This window comes from Eurosta solidaginis, chromosome 2 (genome assembly GCF_040869045.1).
Source record: "Eurosta solidaginis isolate ZX-2024a chromosome 2, ASM4086904v1, whole genome shotgun sequence".
Taxonomy (NCBI): domain Eukaryota; kingdom Metazoa; phylum Arthropoda; class Insecta; order Diptera; family Tephritidae; genus Eurosta; species Eurosta solidaginis.
The window spans coordinates 120030905-120051715 of record NC_090320.1 but is presented as its reverse complement, the minus strand read 5'-3'; the positions used below and the strand labels follow the sequence as shown (position 1 = coordinate 120051715).

The 20811-nt window shown below is 34.7% G+C and overlaps 1 protein-coding gene across 1 annotated transcript in view; it reads right to left on the bottom strand.

The window, feature by feature from the left end:
• Positions 1-209: 209 nt before the first annotated feature.
• Positions 210-20811, bottom strand: part of STUB1 (STIP1 homology and U-box containing protein 1) — a 402469-nt gene continuing 381867 nt past the window's right edge. The window contains exon 6 of the mRNA XM_067766144.1: positions 210-728. Within this exon, the coding sequence (XP_067622245.1) occupies positions 486-728 (243 nt within the window). The 3' untranslated portion in view covers positions 210-485. The remainder of the gene's footprint in view (positions 729-20811) is intronic.

The window sequence follows — 20811 nt, the reverse complement described above, 5'->3', positions numbered from 1 at the left end:
GTTTTACCTTCGAAAGGCCGCCCAACCGATACGAGGCGCGCATCTGCATGACGCACGGATTTGTAATTTTTAAGTGGCTAAAAATTCTTGTGTAGCTGCCATATCTGCTCATAAAATACATGCTTGACTTTTTCAGGATGATTTCAAATCCCATCTGTGGGACAAATTTTTTTAAACTCTGTTCGTTTTAAATAAACCGTACAGACCGCTTCAAGTTTTACTGCTTTATTCAGATATTTTTGTATACTTAGTATAAAGTCCTGACGGAGCAACTCAAAAACTAGCAATATATATTTAATAAAAATATTGATTAAGTGGCAACGCTGGCTTTAACATGAAATGCTGAAATGCTACTATAGTTATAGTAATTCTGGAAACATGTTGTTAGCATTAGAACTTGTATGCACACTTTCAATATCTAATAGCACTTCAAGCTCAAGCCAATATATGCTATTGTTGCAATACGTCATCTTTTGTATATTCCTTTAGAAATCTAAGGCCCATTCGTTTTCAGCAATGTATGAGTCGACTACTTCCTTCATTGAAAAATTTGGTATGAGTTGATCTTGTGTCAATTTGACCCTAGTTACTGGATCAAAGTGGCCCACTCGCTGCAGATGCTCTTCAATATCTTTACGCTCATATGTTATACCGGATGGAGTTATAACCGGATCGGTGAGAATTTCGAAACTAATTTTGCCACATAGATAATCTGGAATGTCCCTCTTCTGGAAAAAAGAATGAAATAAGATGTATTAATACACTTGCTAAACCGAAATTTCGCAAACATGCTGCGATAGAAACATAATAACAACATAGCAAGATTGGAATCCACTGCATTCCGAAATCATGCTGAGCAGAATCTGATGCATTCCGCCAGTATAAGATCATATTTCTGCTCATATTTCTTATTTTTATTTTCTGAAATTAAATTGTAATGTTCAATAATATATTGTTACGAATATTAGCAAAACTGAGGAGTGCTGCCATCTCCAGGCCGATGCTAAGCAGTGACGTGAATTCACATCAATAATTCAATCATTATGTATCTATATAAACGAATCAATAATTGCGTCTACACATATGTACACATTCCGACGAGCAACATTTACATACAAGGCAGCGAGAGATGAGATGTCACACACAGATGAATTTACTTATACGCTTATGTGTGTGCGGGAGACGGTAAACTACAAACTCACATATGTACATCTGAGAAGCGCTAAAAAGTAGACAATTGTAAACAAGTAGAAACTATCCCTGCAAAAAATGCGATTAGTCTAGGATGAGTCCGGGATGAGTCGCAAGGGAGTATGCGACCAATGCTAGTTTTGATCTCTTTGTATGAGTTGAACTGTTCCCTTTTGTTTGAGCATGTCCTATGAAGAGATTAATTGTACCCATTTATACCCGAAAGGGATTGATAGGACCAATCCCCTTTGTACCCATATGGGAACATATGAGAGTAGTCCCTTTTCGGCCCAATAAGGACTCAAATACAGACTAGTCGCATTTTTACCCTAATGTTAGTAAAATGATACTCACCGATGTAATCCATTTAAAAATAGAACAAAAAACAAAATTGTTTTAGTTTCATTTCCATTTTATATTGAAATAAGCAAGTTGAAAAATTGAATCTTTTATAATTTGTATATTACTCAGGTACTACGTTAATTCTAGTCATTAAAACAGTTCACAAGCATTTTGTTAATTAGAAATAACTTAAGTTTTAAGCTTTTTTCATACATTAGTTGATCAGACTTTTAATAATAGATGACTTTATTTATTTTGAAATTATATTAATATATAACTACATCACATTTTTAATTAGTTTATTTCATTCATTATTTTTTTAATTAAAAATATTCTTTTATCAACGCTGATTTTTTTTGATTTAATTTGGCCATTTAGTGAACATTTTAGCGCATTATTATTGTGTGCTTATAATTTGATGTGAAAGAACAAAAAATAATATATTTGTAAATAAACGATTGCAATGAATTATTAGGTAATTCACAAGGTCTTCTATTCCTCATATTTGCTACGATTTTAAACCGCTCATATCTGCTTTGCTGTTGTTTATTATATAAAATTTGGATAAAAAACTACAATTCAGCAGCTTATGTGCATCAGATGCACTAAGTTATTGCCAAATAATTTTTGTTTTTTTATTTTTGAAAAATTGAAAGAATTTTCATTAATAAGGATAAGCGGTGGCATACATTTAGATTTTTACAGGCTTTTTATAGATGACCCTCCTTATGGATATACTTAAATACGATCTACAACAGAATGTGGTGTTCACCAGAGTCGTATTTAAAAAGATAGTATATAAGACAATAGACCTAATGAATTGACCATATAAATTATTTGCGAGTAACATTTCTGTGCCATTGTAGTAAATGTCAAGTAACGCGTCAATGTTTTATCAGCCTCAAACTATTGTCCCAAACTTTATTGACTACCATATATGTAATACTCATATATTGCTACTTCAGGCTAGGTGCTCTCATAAATATCAGAGAACCAATATATTGCAGTTTAAATGTTTTAGTTTTTGTATTCAATAATCGAATGTACCTTAATTAAAATTATTTCTTGTCACACATATGCTGCTGCAGTCACCAAAATTTTGTAGGCTGTATTGTTTTGATTTAACTGATAACTCATTGCGAGCATTTTGTATTAGCAATATAGGAGTATTATATATATGACTACGAAACTGTTTTTTAGTGTTTCTCTTTAAAATTTAGTATTTTGTTCTTGTTTACTATCTTTAAAAGATATGCATTTAATTCAGAGGTAATGTATATAGACAAGTATGGGAAATTTTTAAATTTAAAATTAACTTAAAAGTTATAGCCTCAAAGTTACATAAAATGATATGTTTTAACGAATATACACAATCTGAGAGTAACAGTGCAACATTCTCAAAAAATATCAGATCATGAGTCGATAGTTATAGAAAAACCTACTCGCGAAAGTGTAATAAAACCAAAGTACAAAGTAATTGAACAATTCCACTACAACCAGCGTGAATTTAATAGAATGCTTTTAAACAAAAACCTAAAACATAGTAACGCATATGATGTAAATGAAAACACTGTTATTCTGGAAAAGTGCATACAAGATTTGGTGGTATCTAATACGAGAAGTAGAACGATTAGAAATCGCTCAAGTCGCAACAAATGGTTTAACTCAACGTTAAAAAAGTTAAAAATAAATAAAATTAGAGCATACCAAGCTGCGAGAGTAATGGACGATACCAATTCATGGTTAATTTATAAAAGTATATGTAAAACATACTGTTTGAGCGACTGTCGTAGTCGCCAACAGCCAACCCTTCTATTTAATAGAACTTAGGCTTAAGAAAACCTAAACATGAATTTAAATGAATTTAGCTGAATTTTATATTGAAGTTTTTTACATATGTACCTTTTACGTATAAGTATGCATCGTGAATTATTTGCATGTACAAATACGTAATATCATATATTACGTACATATTTATTAAATTTAAGAATTTGAAATGTTTGTATTTTACGCTAACACGCGAGCGTATTTCACCCCTCTGGCAACCCCAACAATGGGTTGACAGATGTGACTATGTACGTACATACATACATTTATATTATTGTTTTGACACTTCTTTTTATTATTCATTCGAAATTTTCTCCATTTCGGTGTGACACAAAAATTTGTAAAGTCTCTTTTTAAAGAAAATACATTAAAAGAAATAGTTTCACTGCATAATATTATTTATTTGATTTGGTGAGGTGATCACGGAAAATAAGCAATTATTGAAGTGAAAATCAGTATAAGAATCCTCGTTGAACATTAATAACTTTTTTTATGGTGCATAACTCTTGATGAATCTGGACTAGTAAGCTATATGCGAAGTGAAGTCCTAAGTGTTAACAGCCTTATTTGCTAGCTTGAACCAACGTTATATGCAATATCTATACGGCCGCTATAATAGTAGAAATAAAGCATAAGTTAGCTTTTACACAATTTTTAGCCGAACCCGCTGCAGACCAACTGAACGCCATATTATCCAGCTCAGGAGCCACCGCCACCAACTTCAACCGCCTGCAACATCCAAGCGCCATATCACAACCACCATCATCGCCACCACAGCTACATCCCACAGCAGAAATAAAAGCAGGTAAATTTTGTACTTCCAGCTCCCTAAACAGTGGTCCTTCGACGCCACTAGGGAAACCAGCGCAGGAAAAACAAAAAATACCCATTTGCCAAAAAACCGTGAGTATTAAATGACATTTGAATACACCCTAAACACGGAAAAATATACATAAAAGAGAAAAATCAAGGCAATTTTCATTTTCGAGGATTAGAATTTCCCGCCAATAATCCTCATTTCCCGCCAAATTTTCTCAAGTTCCCACTAAAATTGCACATACCATTTCGTATATATATATATATATATACATATAGCAATAACCCCATATTGCAAAACTCAGTACGGTATATGTGCAAAGCAAAATAAGAAAAACTCAGTAGTTAGCTACAGTGGGCACACTTGCTAAAAGCACCCCTTATATTTTAATGCGACAAATCTCTTAATAATTTAAAATTTCCTCATTTTAAATTAAAATATCTCTTGTCGTTAATTAAATATATTGCACAACCTCTGCTAACTTCTGATTTATCCCCATTGAATTAAAAAAAAAAAAAGGAATGCTTGGTGGGAGTTGAACCCGCAACCCCGGGCGTTTGGTCGGGTACGTCAGCCACTGTGCCACGACTCATACGCTTACAAGCACATAAAATTACTCATTTATAACTCTTATTAAACTGCTCGCCCTCAATTGCCCAAAGCTTAGACATGGTCCTTCGAGCCGGATGACTGGCTCGTATGGAAGTTTCATTAGACGACTAAGCCGTCTAAGGGGGGAGTATGTTTAAGCGACTTAAACTATGAACATTTTTCGTTCGTTTGTTTCAGTAGCCATTGAGTGTGCTTGTAATTCTCAACTGGTTAGTGAAATATTCTAAAGACATAGTTTGAGTTTTTTAATTAAAAGCGAGGTTCTTCGGATGGTGTGCTAATACATCAGAGCCCAGTGCTCGCCTCCATATCACACTTTGAAGGGGTTCTTCAAATAGAAGATGAGGTGGCTCATTAGAGCGAAACCTCAGAGTGCCCAACTCTCGCCCCAAATTAAATAAATAGAGGTTTTTCTTGTAGAAAATGGGGTGCCAATACCTCAGAGCCGTCCCGTGCTCGCCTCCATATCACATTTTGAAGGGTTCTTCAAATAGAGGATGAGGTGGCTCAGTAGAGCGAAGCCTCAGAGCCCCCCAGTGCTCGCCCCCAAATTAAATAAATAAAGGTGTACTGATGCTATGCATCCTCCCATGACTTAAATACACCAATAACACTAAAACTACCCAACTCAATAAATGGAATACATTAAATCAAAACCCCATAAACTCAATACAGTCCATTAATAATAATAATTTATAAATTAAAAAAAAAAAGGAATGCTTGGTGGGAGTTGAACCCGCAACCCCGGGCGTTTGGTCGGGTACGTCAGCCACTGTGCCACGACTCATACGCTTACAAGCACATAAAATTACTCATTTATAACTCTTATTAAACTGCTCGCCCTCAATTGCCCAAAGCTTAGACACATACAAACAAGAGATAATAAAGGAAAAAAATAAATACTTTAAGCTAAAAATCAATAGCGCAACAAATCAAAAAGAAATGTGGAGAATACTTAAAAATTTAATACTTAGCAAAGATGTAAAAGAAATAAGCTCTATAATTTATAAAAACGAAGAAATAAGTGATGAAAATGAAATAGCTGGTAAGCTCAATAAATACTTCATTGAGAGCATAGAATTAATAGATCAGTCAATTGATAAAGAAATATATATTAACAATATTGATCATTGTCCTGAAACCTTTCATTTTAAAGAAATACAAATTTGCGAACTAAAGGCAATTTGTAAAAAACTTAAGAACAAAAAGGATTGGAATAATGTGCGCCCAAAGATCGTTTTGGACAACTGGAATGTACTTGGGCCTTTCTTAACAAAGTTAATAAATCATTCATTAATGAGCGGAGTATTCCCAAATGAATGGAAGGACTCATTGGTAGTGCCAGTTGAAAAAATTGCTAAAACAAAAAAATGTGAAGGGTTTCGTCCAATAAATACTCTTAAGACATTTGAAAAAATAATGGAAAGTGTTGTGAAAAATCAAAACTAATAATATACTGTCTCTAAACCAGTCCGGTTTTCGTAAGAATCATTCATGTGAAAGTGCAATAAACTTCGTCGTAAGTGAGTGGAAGAAGCGTCCACGAAAAACAATAATAGCAGCTCTATTTCTTCATTTTAAAAGAGCATTTGAAACAATAGACAGAGGTATTCTAATAAAAAAGCTGTATATGTATGGAATAAGAGGAAAAGAGCTACTTTGGTTTAAGGAATACCTTACAAATCGTAGACAGCAAACAAAAATAAAATCCACAAAATCAAGTTTTTCATATGTGAATACAGGGGTGCCCCAAGGATCTCTTCTGGGAGCAATTCTGTTTATAATTTACATAAATGATATAGAAAAAGTGATATCAAAATCCAAATTGGTAATGTATGCAGACGATACATTGGTATATACAGAAGCAGAAACAGTGGAAGAATGTAAACGAAAGTTAGAATGTGATATAGATGAAATTATGAAATGGCTTAAAATGAATAGGCTCAAATTAAATGAACAGAAAACAAAAGTAATGGTGATAAATACAAATAGCGAAATAAATTTAGAGATAAATAATACTAGTATTGAGCAAGTAACCAATATGAAATACTTAGGTGTAATAATAGACAATGAGCTCAAATTTAACAATCACGTGGACTATTTGTGTAAAAAAGCTGCAAAAAAGATTTACTTCTTTAGAAGAATACGAAATAAATTAGACACTTTAACAGCAATAAAAATATACAATACAATCATAAAGCCACATTTTGAATACTGTTCCACAATTCTGTACACATCTTGTAACCAATCACAAATAGGAAGGATACAGAAATTACAAAACAAATGTATGAGATCAATAATAAAATGCCACAAATACACCCCAATAAGTCACATGCTTGAAACATTGAAATGGCTAAATATTGAGCAAAAACTGATGCTCAATACACTAATAATGATTTTTAAAATTAAACAGAACAGGGCGCCGATGTATTTAACAAGTTGCATTCAGTATGTTAGAGATACACACCAATATGCTGTGCGGAATGCGAATGACTTTCGACTAGGATTACAGCGGACTACTGCAGCCCAAAACACATTATTATATAAGGGCCTTAACATATTTAACTCGTTACCTGATTATATCAAACGAGAGAATAATATTATGAATTTTAAACGGCTATGTATAGATCTTATTCGAGGCTAAAATATTTTTTATTACTTTTTACTTTTTATTACTTAATATATATATATATCATACACGTCTGTGAATTGAAAATGAATTTGTGATATTTAAAATTTATTGTGAAATCAAAAAATATGTAAACATATTAATAATAAATATCAATCTATCTATCTATCTTTATTATATCAATTTCACACAAAAACTTAATCTAATCACAATTTGGTATTATGCAATTTGATTGCCATTTGTTACATTGATATTAAAATCCGACCAATTAAACAAAACGTACCAGATTTTTGACTACACTAGGCATTCAATAAAGCAATAATGAGATCATTCGGAATTTGCAGTTTGTACGAAAGATTGAGTTCAATAAAGGCTTTGTGATAAAGATTAACCTCCTGTAGCGGCTTCTATAGTTATTATGTGTAAACGTATAATAAAATTTACTCCGATCGTAGTAGAAATCAAATGCAGTAATGTATGATAGACAACCCTCTAAAATATGTATAGCGAACTTGTCAGGATAAGGTGTTGGCAAAGCGAATTCAACCCAATACAGAAGTGTCAAGTCAAAAGAATATATGCATTGATTTCGATCAAATGACATATTGTTGTACAAAGGCATTGTTATGATTGTGACCCCTGTTTTTTTTTTTTCGATGAAGTTTCTTAAAATGTTTTGACTTGGCAAATTGCAATCCTTTTCGGAGCATATCCTCGGGGGTTAATCCCTTAAAAGGAATTGCAGAAACAGCTCCTAAAAATTTAAAAGTTTAAATTCAAAAAACTATGTATTTATATAAGGGGTTATAAATACCTGCCAATGCGCTATACAAGAAATTCTTTCACCACCTGCGTAGTACCGCCATGATGAAAGTGTATAGCTACCTGTATCAAGCCACTGATTATAGACTTGCAACAAACTGAAATAATCACCATGCATATGATTGAAGTTCTTACGAGCTATATCGACATGTATGATTTTATCTTTTAGACCATAGAATGTTGCGCTATTCACAGAAAACATTGCAGCAATTGATACCAATTCTTCGGAATATTGTACCTAAAATTACGGAATTCAAATTTAATAATCCTGTTTACAATGTATGGAATTCCGAGTATGAAATCAAACTAATTTATACGCATTGATTAGTTACATTTCAAACTCGGAATGCAATTTTTCCAAACTATTTCTCACTACCCAACACATTTTACCCATCATTGGATCAACTGGAAATTCGGCCATACGTCTACCCAATTTTGTTAGTTCACCATAGTGATTGAGCGCACCCAAAGTGTATAATTGTTCTATAGTTAAGTTTCGGAGATATTTGTAGCCAGCACAACTTTCCTAACATTGGGTGGTGGAGGTTCGAAAATGTTTGTTTGCATATCACTTGGTAGATTTGCATACACTGGTATGATGGGAAGTTCACGTATCTTTGGAGCCCAAACGCTTAACACGATCTTTTAAAACTTCTTGGCATGTTTCAATTTCATCTTGTATACGAAATATAGGCGCATCATCAAAGAGTTTTGAAAATTTATCAGCATCCAAAGTTACACTGGAAATTAAAAGCTTTAATTCTGGTCGGAAGCGTGCTATAACTTTGGATATAAGAAAATCATTTAATGTTTGGGAAACTTAAATTTGAGAAAATTACCTACCCTTTTTTCAATCCAATAGCTCGTTATCCTTAACAAATCACGGCCTTTTTAATGTTTTTTCGCAACTTGTAGCGATTGCTTTTTTTTTCCCAAAAATACACAAAACGTTTGGCAAACAGTGTTTACATATGTTAAAATTAGAGTTGACCGATAAGAACGATACATTTACCGATACATTTACGGTTGAAAATATTTCAATTAAACAATTATTCATTAAAATAAAAGGAAATTTACACAAAAACATCTTGTATTTTGTATGAAAAACTATAGAACAGCATATCAGCTGTTCGCTCAAGGGTCTACTCTGACGTAGATTCGCAGAACGAAGCAATTTTGAACTCGTGAATACGCAGTCTGGGCAGGTGATTTGTGTTTGATCACAAATCACATACAGAAGATTGCGCATTCACGACTTCAAAGTTGCTTCGTTCTGCGCATCTAAGTCACACTTGACTGCTTTATCGAATGAAAGAAAGAAAGAAAAAACAAGAGCTAAAGGAAAAAGACGTAAAAAATTGCCCATAAAAAACAGCTGATCTTTTGTTTACATGTGCAATGCGCAATCTTGTGTTAGTGATTTGTGGTGTTTAATACCACTCCCAACATTCGACAGAAAAAATCAATCGTTTTCTTAAAATTAAATTATCGATAGTGCCATCGTTAGTTTTGCAGCTCTTGATAACAAAAAACAGCTGCTATATCTTTTCCGTGCATGAAAACATTGAACATTAGTGTACGTCGGTGTTGTTGACATCATTTTATTGCAATGTTTATTATATATTCTCTTCGTTTACTTCACCATGACATAACTTGAAACATTGGGCCCACTTTGCGAAGGTGGCACTACAGCCACTGCAACTGACACCGCTGAGTTCAATAAATCTGCAGGTACTCCACCAGAAACAATTATTGACTCCTTTCTAACAGTCAGTAGTATGTTAATTGGAGTTATTGGAAACCGAGAACAAATCACTAAAACTATTTGACGTGCTCCTGAGCTGGAAAAATATTTAGATCACAACTTTTTAGAGGAAACCTAGCAAGTGCGGTCTAAAGAGGTAAACTTGAGTGCTATAGCTCCAGATTTACATGGAGTTTGATCAATGCTGAATATTTTTGCAGTATACCGGGTGAATGTACTTAAAAACTAAAACACTAACATGCAGAAGATAATGCAAAATTTGCACAAGAAGCGTACTTAATCGAAGAAAATATGATCTTAGCTATGGAGAGGTATGGTGAAATATAAAATAATTTATTCGTATCTCACTTGAGCATATGAATAAACGAATTCAGGCGGTTGGAGAAAAAATTTAAGCAAGGAAACATGCAGAAAGCCAATTGGATATTGCAGCACCGAAAGAATAAATAAATGCTTGTTATTCTTTTATATTTTTCCTTGGATGATGTGTACTACTTGGGATGATTGAGGTGAAATGATTCCACAGTTATTAAAAAATGTCAAAATTCAAAATATGGTTTACGTAAAAATGAAGTAGATTAAGTTGGCAGTAGTAGAGAGTGGTGTTTATTTTTTTTAAAGGATGTTTAATAAAACAAATATACTCGATTTTCCTCAAAGGAAAAATTAGTCCTACTCTACAATTATGTACAAATTTACAAAAACGTGAAATATATATGATCCTGTATATATAATAATAGTGTTTTTTCTCGGTAAATATCCGGGGAGATTAAGCCCCCTTCTCTTCCAATATGTGATGTGCTGTTTTTAATTGTGCCCATTGCCTGGCTATCCTAAACGTTTTTACCCGACTGCGAACGCATATGCTTAGGCAGATGAATTTCTTGCTGAGAAACTTTTCAAAAAGGATTGAAAAACATTATCCGAAAATTTAACCATAACTTCGGCGTAGTCGTTAAGTCCTAGTAATTTAGGTTCGGTATAGGACACTAAATTTTTCTTAAATAATTCGATTCCTGTCTTAAAAAGGGCTTAAAACTGACTTATCCCAACTGTACCCAAAAGGGACTAAAGGGGATCAATTATGCCCAACTGTAGACAAAAGAGATTTATCGGGGATCAATCTCTTTAGGGATTAATCGCACGATTTTTTGCAGGGATATGAGAACTATACACACACGAATATAGTTGATAAGTTCTGGAAATGGAAGAGCCTAGAAGTATGCAGCGTAAACTATAAAAGCGGGGCAGGCGAGTAAGAAGTAATTCAGTTTGAGTTGAGCTATCAATCAGTTTGATTAAGCACGCGATCTGGCGGCCAATAGTAGAGTTTCATTTGAGTTATCAATCAGTTTGGTTATTAAGCCAGCGAGTAGCAAAGTATAAGTGTTATTGTGAAGTACTTTAATAAAGGCCATTTTTCCATTATTCAATATTGGAGTTATTTATTCAACAGTTTAGTGATTCGAACTTAGCAGAGGATTGCAAATAAGAGGATTTGCAGCAAAATCGTTACAATTGGTGTCAGAAGAGGAATTGTTGGATAAATCCTAGAGGACAACAAGGACATGGCAAAGTTCAGTGAATTGAAGATCCAGCAACTGAAGAAGGAGTTGGAGAGCCGTGGATTGAATACAAGCGGCGTTAAACTTGAACTTCAGGCACGGCTACGAGAGGCAATGGATCTAGAATGAATTGATGTGGAAGAGTATGTCTTTCATCTTGATGGCGAGGAGACAACGAAAATTGAAGAGAAAAATGAAACATCGCACACGGTTAGCAGCACAGACTTGAACATGATATTGGCTGCAATATCTGCACAAACATCGACAGTAGCATCAATGTCGTCGCAACTGGCATCTCAACTGGAAGCACAAGAGGCACGTATAACAGAAATGTCAACACAAATATCCACCAACATGTCATCACAACTGGAAGAACAGAAAACGTATATGTCATCACAGATGGAATCCCAAGAGACACGTATAACAGCGAAGATTGAATCACAGGAGACACGTATCTCAGAAATGTCGTCGCAAATGTCATCTCAACTGGAAGAACAGAAGACATATATGGCATCGCAACTGGAAGAACAGAAGACATATATGATATCTCAGTTGGGTCAGCAGTTGAAAGCGCAAGAGGATCGCATATCATCGCAGTTGGAGGGTTTTAGTGAACGACAAGATAAAATGGAAGCTGAGATGGATGCTTTGAAAGATCAGATTCAGCAGTTACAATTAAATCGTCCAGCAGTTTCAGCGAGTAATCCAAAGGTAAAAACACCATCCTTTGACGGTTCTGTTCCTTTCCAGGTCTTTAAGCTACAGTTTGAGAAGACCGCAGCAGTGAACAACTGGAATGTGGTAGATAAAGTTGCTGCACTGTTCATGGCGTTGAAAGGGCCTGCAGCTGAGATTTTACAAACCATTTCAGAGAGTGAACGGAACTGTTATGAAGCATTGATGGACGCTCTAGAGAGGCGATACGGAACTGAGCATAGGAGACAGATATACCAAATGGAGTTGCTGAACCGCTTCCAGAGGCCTGGTGAAACATTGCAAGAGTTTGCGTCGGATATTGAAAGGCTAGCACATTTAGCGAATGCGGACGCACCCGTGGAATACACTGAAAGGGTAAAAATCCAGAGCTTCATAAATGGCATACGAGATGTGGAAACGAAGCGGGCTACATACGCAAACCCAAAGCCAACATTCGCAGAAACGGTGTCACAAGCCCTGATTCAGGAAACAGCGTCGCTTCTGTGTAAGCCAGTTTTCAAAGCACGCCGTGTGGAAGTAGAAAGGCCAGAGTGGGTAGACGCAATATTGGAGGCGCTGAAAGGATCGCAAAAGCGGAGTGAAAAAGTTATCAAATGCTTCAAATGCGGGAAGTCCGGTCACATTGCACGTCATTGCGATCTTGGCCTTAATAGCTCCAACAATGTGGGTGGGCGTAAACGCAAAGCTGGAGGAGATGAGCAAGAGCGAGTAAGAGGTAGAGAGCTAGATCCAGCTATTGAATGCCCTGTGATATCTGTGTCGCAAATTGGTAGAAAATCGAGCAGTCTTACCGTCAGAGGGAATGTGGATGGCAACGAACGAATACTGACTGTAGATACGGGCGCATCTCATTCCTTGATCCGATCTGACTTGTTCAACAGGAGAGTAAAACCGTTACCTGGAGCAAAGTTGCGTACGGTCACTGGCGAGTATAACCAAGTTCAGGGAGAAGTGATATGTGAAGTATTGATTGGGAAGGTCATGGTTCTACACAAATTTGTTGTGGCGGAGATTGTTGATGAAGTTATATTGGGAGTGGATTTCTTGGTTGACCATGACATCAAGATCGATATGCAGAGAAGGGTGATGCGTTATGAGAACCAACATGTACCACTTAACTTTAGTTTGGAAAAAGGGTTCAGCAGTAATCGGCTACTGGTGGAGAAGACTCGACGAAGGCCACGAAATTCAAAGGTAAAGGTTGATGGAACAAATGGGCCAAACAAATCAAAACCGAAGGTACCTGTGAGAGAAACACTGGCATTGAAAAGCCCTAACGGACGTACTAAAACGAAGAAAGAATGCAAGGGTGGTTTCAAGCCAAGGCACACTACTGTTGTGAAGCGTCGGAACGATACTGATTATGCAAAGCAAATCCGTCCAGCGCAAGCTCTGCGAAATAGTTCTTCATTGGCCGAGCAACAGAGTGCGAGGGAACGATCGAGGATAATGAGTAGTAAGATGAAACACAGGTACGACAAGGAAAATAATTCGGAAGGTTTCCGGGAGGGAAATTTGGTACTGTTATACAACCCTCACCGGCGGAAAGGTGTTCCATCCAAATTTCGGTGTAGTTGGGAAGGCCCGTACAAGGTTGTAAAGAAGATCAGTGATATCATCTACCGCATACAAAGCATTGAGAAACCACGGAGTAGAAGAGTGGTACATATGGCGATGCTAGCAGCGTTTAGATCGGGAGATTTGTCTGATCGGGACGGTCAGACTTAGGTGGAGGGCAGTGTGACGAATATTAGCAAAACTGAGGAGTGCTGCCATCTCCAGGCCGATGCTAAGCAGTGACGTGAATTCACATCAATAATTCAATCATTATGTATCTACATAAACGAATCAATAATTGCGTCTACACATATGTACACATTCCGACCAGCAACATTTACATACAAGGCAGCGAGAGATGAGATGTCACACACAGATGAATTTACTTATACGCTTATGTGTGTGCGGGAGACTGTAAACTACAAACTCACATATGTACATCTGAGAAGCGCTAAAAAGTAGACAATTGTAAACAAGTAGAAACTATATGAGAACTATACACACACGAATATAGTTGGTAAGTTCTGGAAATGGAAGAGCCTAGAAGTATGCAGCGTAAACTATAAAAGCGGGGCAGGCGAGTAAGAAGTAATTCAGTTTGAGTTGAGCTATCAATCAGTTTGATAAAGCACGCGATCTGGCGGCCAATAGTAGAGTTTCATTTGAGTTATCAATCAGTTTGGTTATTAAGCCAGCGAGTAGCAAAGTATAAGTGTTATTGTGAAGTACTTTAATAAAGGCCATTTTTCCATTATTCAATATTGGAGTTATTTATTCAACAGTTTAGTGATTCGAACTTAGCAGAGGATTGCAAATAAGAGGATTTGCAGCAAAATCGTTACAATATCTTTGTATGTAATATAACATTGTTGAAATTTCGATATATTTAAATTTTAACTTTTAAGTTGTATATATATTAGAACGGGACAAATGGATGGAGTATAGCAAGAACGTAATCTACAGATGATTCTAAGAAAAATTGCTGAAGACACCATAGCTCGAAGACCGATTTCGAGTCCCCCACTTTTGCAAATGAATATAGGGTTTGGCCAAAAAATCTTCATAGATTCTGATAGAATTATAGGAAAAATATCACATTGGGCTTACTTTAAAGGTATTTTACGTACATTTCATAATCTGTATTAATATCTATAGCGTTTTTGAATTTTAGAAGAGATTGTATGCTTAAATTATGAGATATTAGCCTAAAATGAACTTTTAACTACTATATTATAATTTTTAACTAATTTCTTATGGAACCTTTTTTTTTCTTTACAGCTAAGAACATTTCCAACAACTTTCATTCAGACGGTTTTTTTGCGAATTCGTTTTAGTAGAAACAAATTTTCAAAAAAAACCTATATTTTCAAGTAATAAGCAAGAAAACACAACTTTTATAATTTTAGTGTAATTTATTTAAAAAATTATTTTTTACTTAGAATTGACTATTTTAGTGTATTTTTCAAAATAAATGTAATGTTATGTTATTATTTTTAAAATCTTTTTTGCTCTCCATTCGTGGTTGTTTTTCACGACTTTCTACTGTAACAGCCATAACACCTTCACGTTTTTTTCTATAACACGTTTGGAAACAGATGTTAACAACTGTACATATCTTTATGTTCCTTGTATATGCATTGGAATATTAGGACCATCTAGTGTTGGCTCATCATAATCTAAGAATTGTACCAAGTGATCGTAAGGAATATTTCTTGTGAATGCCGGTTCAGATATTAAATTATCGTCATTCAGATCAATCATATCAGTATAATCTGAAGCATTAAAATTGATATTATATTATTTGTAAACTCTGAGTTTAGTTGGATCAAGTATTTTTTCTCGATAATATAACATTTTTTTTTGATATCTCTATCACGTATGTCTTTTCTATCATCAAACAACATTGTTAATAAAATGTTTTCTGGATGAACGTAATATGAATTATTTTGGATTACACCATCTACAATATTAAGTAAATTTCGTGGTAGGTATCGCGTCCAACGAATAAACTTTGATATAAGTACACTGCCGTAAACAACAGAATTATAGTATTTTACATTGAAATACATTGACACATATATTCTAATATAAACTGCTAGTTTTCAAATTTTCCGATGGTGTATTAGTTGTTTTACCCTGCTTGCTTTTGTTAGCCATCGAGAATGTACAACTGATCCTGGTTTTATGTTAGCTAAATCAACTGAAACAGCACCATTTGAAATTGCTTTGGCCATTTGAACTAAATATTTAACAATCTGTAGATAATTCTCGTTCTTGTTAATCACTGATCATACAAGGCATATTTTCCAATGCTATTGGTTCAAAATCACTCACAACCTGAAAAATAAAAATTTTAGATCAATTAAAATTATAATAATTTTCCTATTTTAATTTCATTGAAAAAATATCATAAAATAATTTTAACAAATTCATACCTGAAAATTTTCACAGTATTGAATGTCTGTATATTTTTCCCCTTGCTGCTCTTGGTCCACTCGTGATTGTTTTATCTAATGCTCTGAATAAATGACCAAATGGTAATTCATTGAAATGAAGCAAACATATAAACCAGTGCAGTGGTCTGTTTAAATGCTTTTCAATAAGTCTTATAACACCATTTTCCTGGTTCTCCATTGCGGCATATGCCAACTAATTGATCTATTGACAGTTTTTTGCTTGAAGAATTCATTTAATATTTTTTTTTTATTTGTGTTTTGCATTTTCTTCTTCACCCAAATTAACATATCCAAGTAATTCAGCATTAGGCTCTTTTATAAAAAAAACAATAAAATAAAAAAATCTATACCATATTTGTATGAACTGCAACTTTAGATTTATCCATTTGCAATTTTAGATGTATCCATTATGACAAGTTCACCACGAAAATCTCGAAATGGGATGTTGCTAAACATGAAGCAACTCTATCTGAAACACCGAATCTGTCATACATCATAGCAAAATTTATAGTATCGCATCGTCGAGTATAATGTCCTCATTTCATTGTAACAGATACTTCTGCAACTGCTTCATTTAAAATTTGTGCTTCACCTGTTTCCATATCTGTTCCAAGTGGTTCGTATGTTGGATCATAACTAACTGTTGGCATTGTTGGTATTGTTGTAGGTCAGCGATGGGCAAAACGGCTCGTATGAGCCTTTTGCTCATACGGGCACGCTTTGCACATTTAAGTGCTAGGTGAGGGACGATCAAGCGCAAATATGTGGGGCGAAGAACACAGGAAGAGAATAATATACAAACACACATAAGATTGATAAAGAGAGAGTATTTGGCCTTATATATATGTGGAAAATACAGCTGCCACCTCTCTTATTATGTTCAAATTATTAAGAGTTTTAGGATAAACTAGCCTTTATTGGCGGCTTCGCTCGCACTAAAGGCCACAAATATGTAATGTCGCTTTTGTGATTCACAACTCGAACTGAATTTTCTGTTGTAATTTTAAAAGTTCCTTTATGATTCAAGTCACAAACAAAGCAAGTTTTAAAATTAGAAAATAGTCGCCGTAAATTAAACACACATGCAACACATGCTCCAACAATTTTTGCAGTGTAGATTTAACGATATATGTATGTAAGCTGAAGAAATTTGAAAATTCCTCCATAATTTGAAATTTATAAATGAAAGCAGTTATGTTTATAATAAAACTGGTAAAATTAGTCGTTGTTTATGCTATTGGTACCTTTTTTTATTTGTAAACTGATACATTTCTTTCTAGGCTCACGGCAACACTGCCAATAAGTCTGAAAAGGATTTTGTTTTCCCACGATTGTATACGAAAGATGCATTAGTTCGTTTTTCTACTACTACTTCCTCTAATGCTACTACTTTAAGAATACTTTTTTAAATACTTTTATGTATATATTGCAAAATTTATCGGCTTGCATATAATTAAATGTATGTGAAGGCGAAATGAATGTCAATAATGCGCTGCTTAACATAAAGTCGACTTCAGTCTAAGATTATTCCGTTTTTCGTATTTCTTGCCAAAGAATTTATGTTTTTGTTTTCGTACTATTGCAACACAGTTTGCGAATTAGTTTTCGAGATTGAGAGAGAATATTTTCATTTCAGTTTTTTTGTGTTTCCGCAACCTTCTTGCGATGAATATCGTTTGAGACGAAGCGTACAATATTTCCAATGTATTTTTTTACTCCCCTAACACCCCAAAACACACAAATGTCTCACCAAGCACTCACTGGCACTGAAACTGATTTAGAAGCCGAAAATAGGCCCATCCCTGTTGTAGGTGTTTCTTCTACAATGTCGTACAATGTACGTAAAATACCTTTAAAGTAAGCCCAATATGATATTTTTCCTATAATTCTATCAGAAGCTATGAAGATTTTTTGGCCAAACTCTACATTCATATGGCAAAATGTCTATTTTGCAAAAGTGGGGGACTCGAAGTCGGACTTAGAGCTATGGTGTCTTCAGGAATTTTTCTTAGAATCATCTGTAGATTGCGTTTTTGCTATACTCCAATGGACTTGATTTTACATAATTCCTCAGGAGCTCTCAGTTTTACTAACCCAAAATTTTGCAAAAAAATATTCGATTTTCTAATATTTTCAATCATTTTTCTATGAGTTTCCCAAAGTAGACGAGCTACAGCTATTAATTTCTGTTCTTGATACAGAAACTTGCCACGGTTTTGACATTACACGCGTGCCACGGTTGTGACATCTGACAAGAAATTGCTTATTAAAAAAAGCAAATATGACTCGCAAGATTTTCCGTAAAATTTTAAGGTTATGTCAGCAAACTTTAAAGAAAAATGGCACAAAAGACGGCACTTAACTTAAAACTACAAAGATGCAAGTGCCACGGTTGTGACACGATTTTTTGATACGTACCGTTTTTCCAGTTCTCCAGAGTTTAAAAATGGACATTAATTTTTTTAAGACTGCAAACATTAACATGGAAATATGAGGGGATACTTGCTGATCAAAATTCACACTCACACTGGTTTGTGACAAGTGTGCAATAAAGTAGTACCAACGTAACGATTTGAGTAACATTTTTTACTCAAAAACTCATGGACACTTTTCAAAATCAAATTACAAAGCGAAAACAGAAATGTTATGATTAAAACAACATTTAATATTGCAGACTAAGTCAAGTAATAAAGTAACTATTTAATATAAGATATTACTCGTGCGATTAAAGATTAAAAAAGCTACCACCTAAAATGTTATGAAAAATGTGGTTGTGGACATGCCACGGTTGTCACATTTGTAGAGTATTATGAACTATAACTTCATAAAACTGATCACCAGTCAATAAAATTCAACATGAAACTTTAAAATAAACATAATTTTAACTCAATTACATAATTTAATTCATAGAAAAATCTTTAATATATTTCAAATTTCGAAAAGACACAAAACTGTAAGCTCGCGGAGGATCACCCATATATATCTTTTGTATAATGTCGTCGACCATTTCAAGTTTGTCGTCGACTTTAAATAAATGAAAATAACATAAAGTAAAATAAAACTTAATGCACACATTAGAAGTTCATAATGTAATTGAGGATGCCAAAAAAACGCCGAAGCATTGGGAAATATATTTGTTTTGCTCCGATGTATCTAAATATCTTGACTCCTTTTATAAATGCAGTAGGAAAAAAAATTAATTTTGAAACTGCTTCGAATCTGTCGGGAAACCCAATGGTTTTACCCATTTTTAAAGTTAAAGCGTGTTTTCGAAGGTAATTAAAAGACCTTCCTCTTTCCATAAAAAAAAAATTAATTAATTAGAGTATAGGTTAGGTTAGGTTGAACTGGCCGGTCCATGAGCAACTCACATAGACTGAATAAGTCCGTAGTGTTACCAGAAGTTTGTTTTAACGACCAAACTGAAAAACCCTATCAAAGACCAGGACCTATGTTATAAAATAACTCCGTGCTCTTGGCAAATACTAGAAGCTTCCTAGGACTTAAGCCACTTGCTGCTTTTAGATATGACAGCTGTATCAATCCTAATAGCTGGAGTCTTAGCCTGGCAAGCGCAGGGCACGAGGACAGAACGTGCTCGATCGTTTCCTCCTCCAACCCGCACTTCCCACATCTGCTATCACTCACCAAGCCTAATTTAAAGGCATGCGACGCCAGAAGACAGTCTCCAGTCAGAATACCCGCCATGAGTCTACAGTCCTCTCTTTTTAATGAAAGAAGCAACTTTGTTAGTCTAAGCTTGTAAGACCTACACATACTCTTCGACACTTTATAGCCTCGCGCTTGAACCCACGCCTTTCCCGCTTGGTCGATCATGGGCACCTCTCGCCTTCGCTTAATCTCGCCCAGTCTAATTGGGGCGTCTAAGGAGCAAGCTTCAAGGGTTGCGCCCATTTTAGCTAGTTCATCCGCTTTTTCATTCCCATCTATTCCCATATGCCCTGGGACCCAATATAAGCTGTATTTCGTTGCTAACTAGTACAATTAAAACACTAGCTAGCTTACCGAATTGCACGTAAAGCAACAATAAAAAGTAATCGAGTTGAGTTGGCTAAGCGCTTTCAGTTGAAACCGCTTAGGTAATTATCGACCTGATTGACAGTGTTGTATAGTGTTGCATATTCAAAAATAGGGCACTATTGTGAACGACCGAATGAAATGAACATACGAATGTGCAGATAAACGTCAATAACAAAATAAAGTGAAACAAAATGGAACAAACGTAAGTAAATATGCGCTAGAGTTTTTTATAAAAAAAATATGAAATTAGCAATTTTTTTATAGATTTCAGGAAAAAAAACGGAGAAAGTGGAGCCGGGAACAAACTGCAGGATTCTTGAGATGCTACCTTGCACGAAAGGAAGAGTTCCTGCATCCAAAAAAAAAAGGTCTGCCTTCTCAAATGTATTGGAAGATAAGGTGTCCATTGGTATTGGGGTATGTTAGAAAATATATTTAACCATCATATAAATTACATGGCATATCAAATT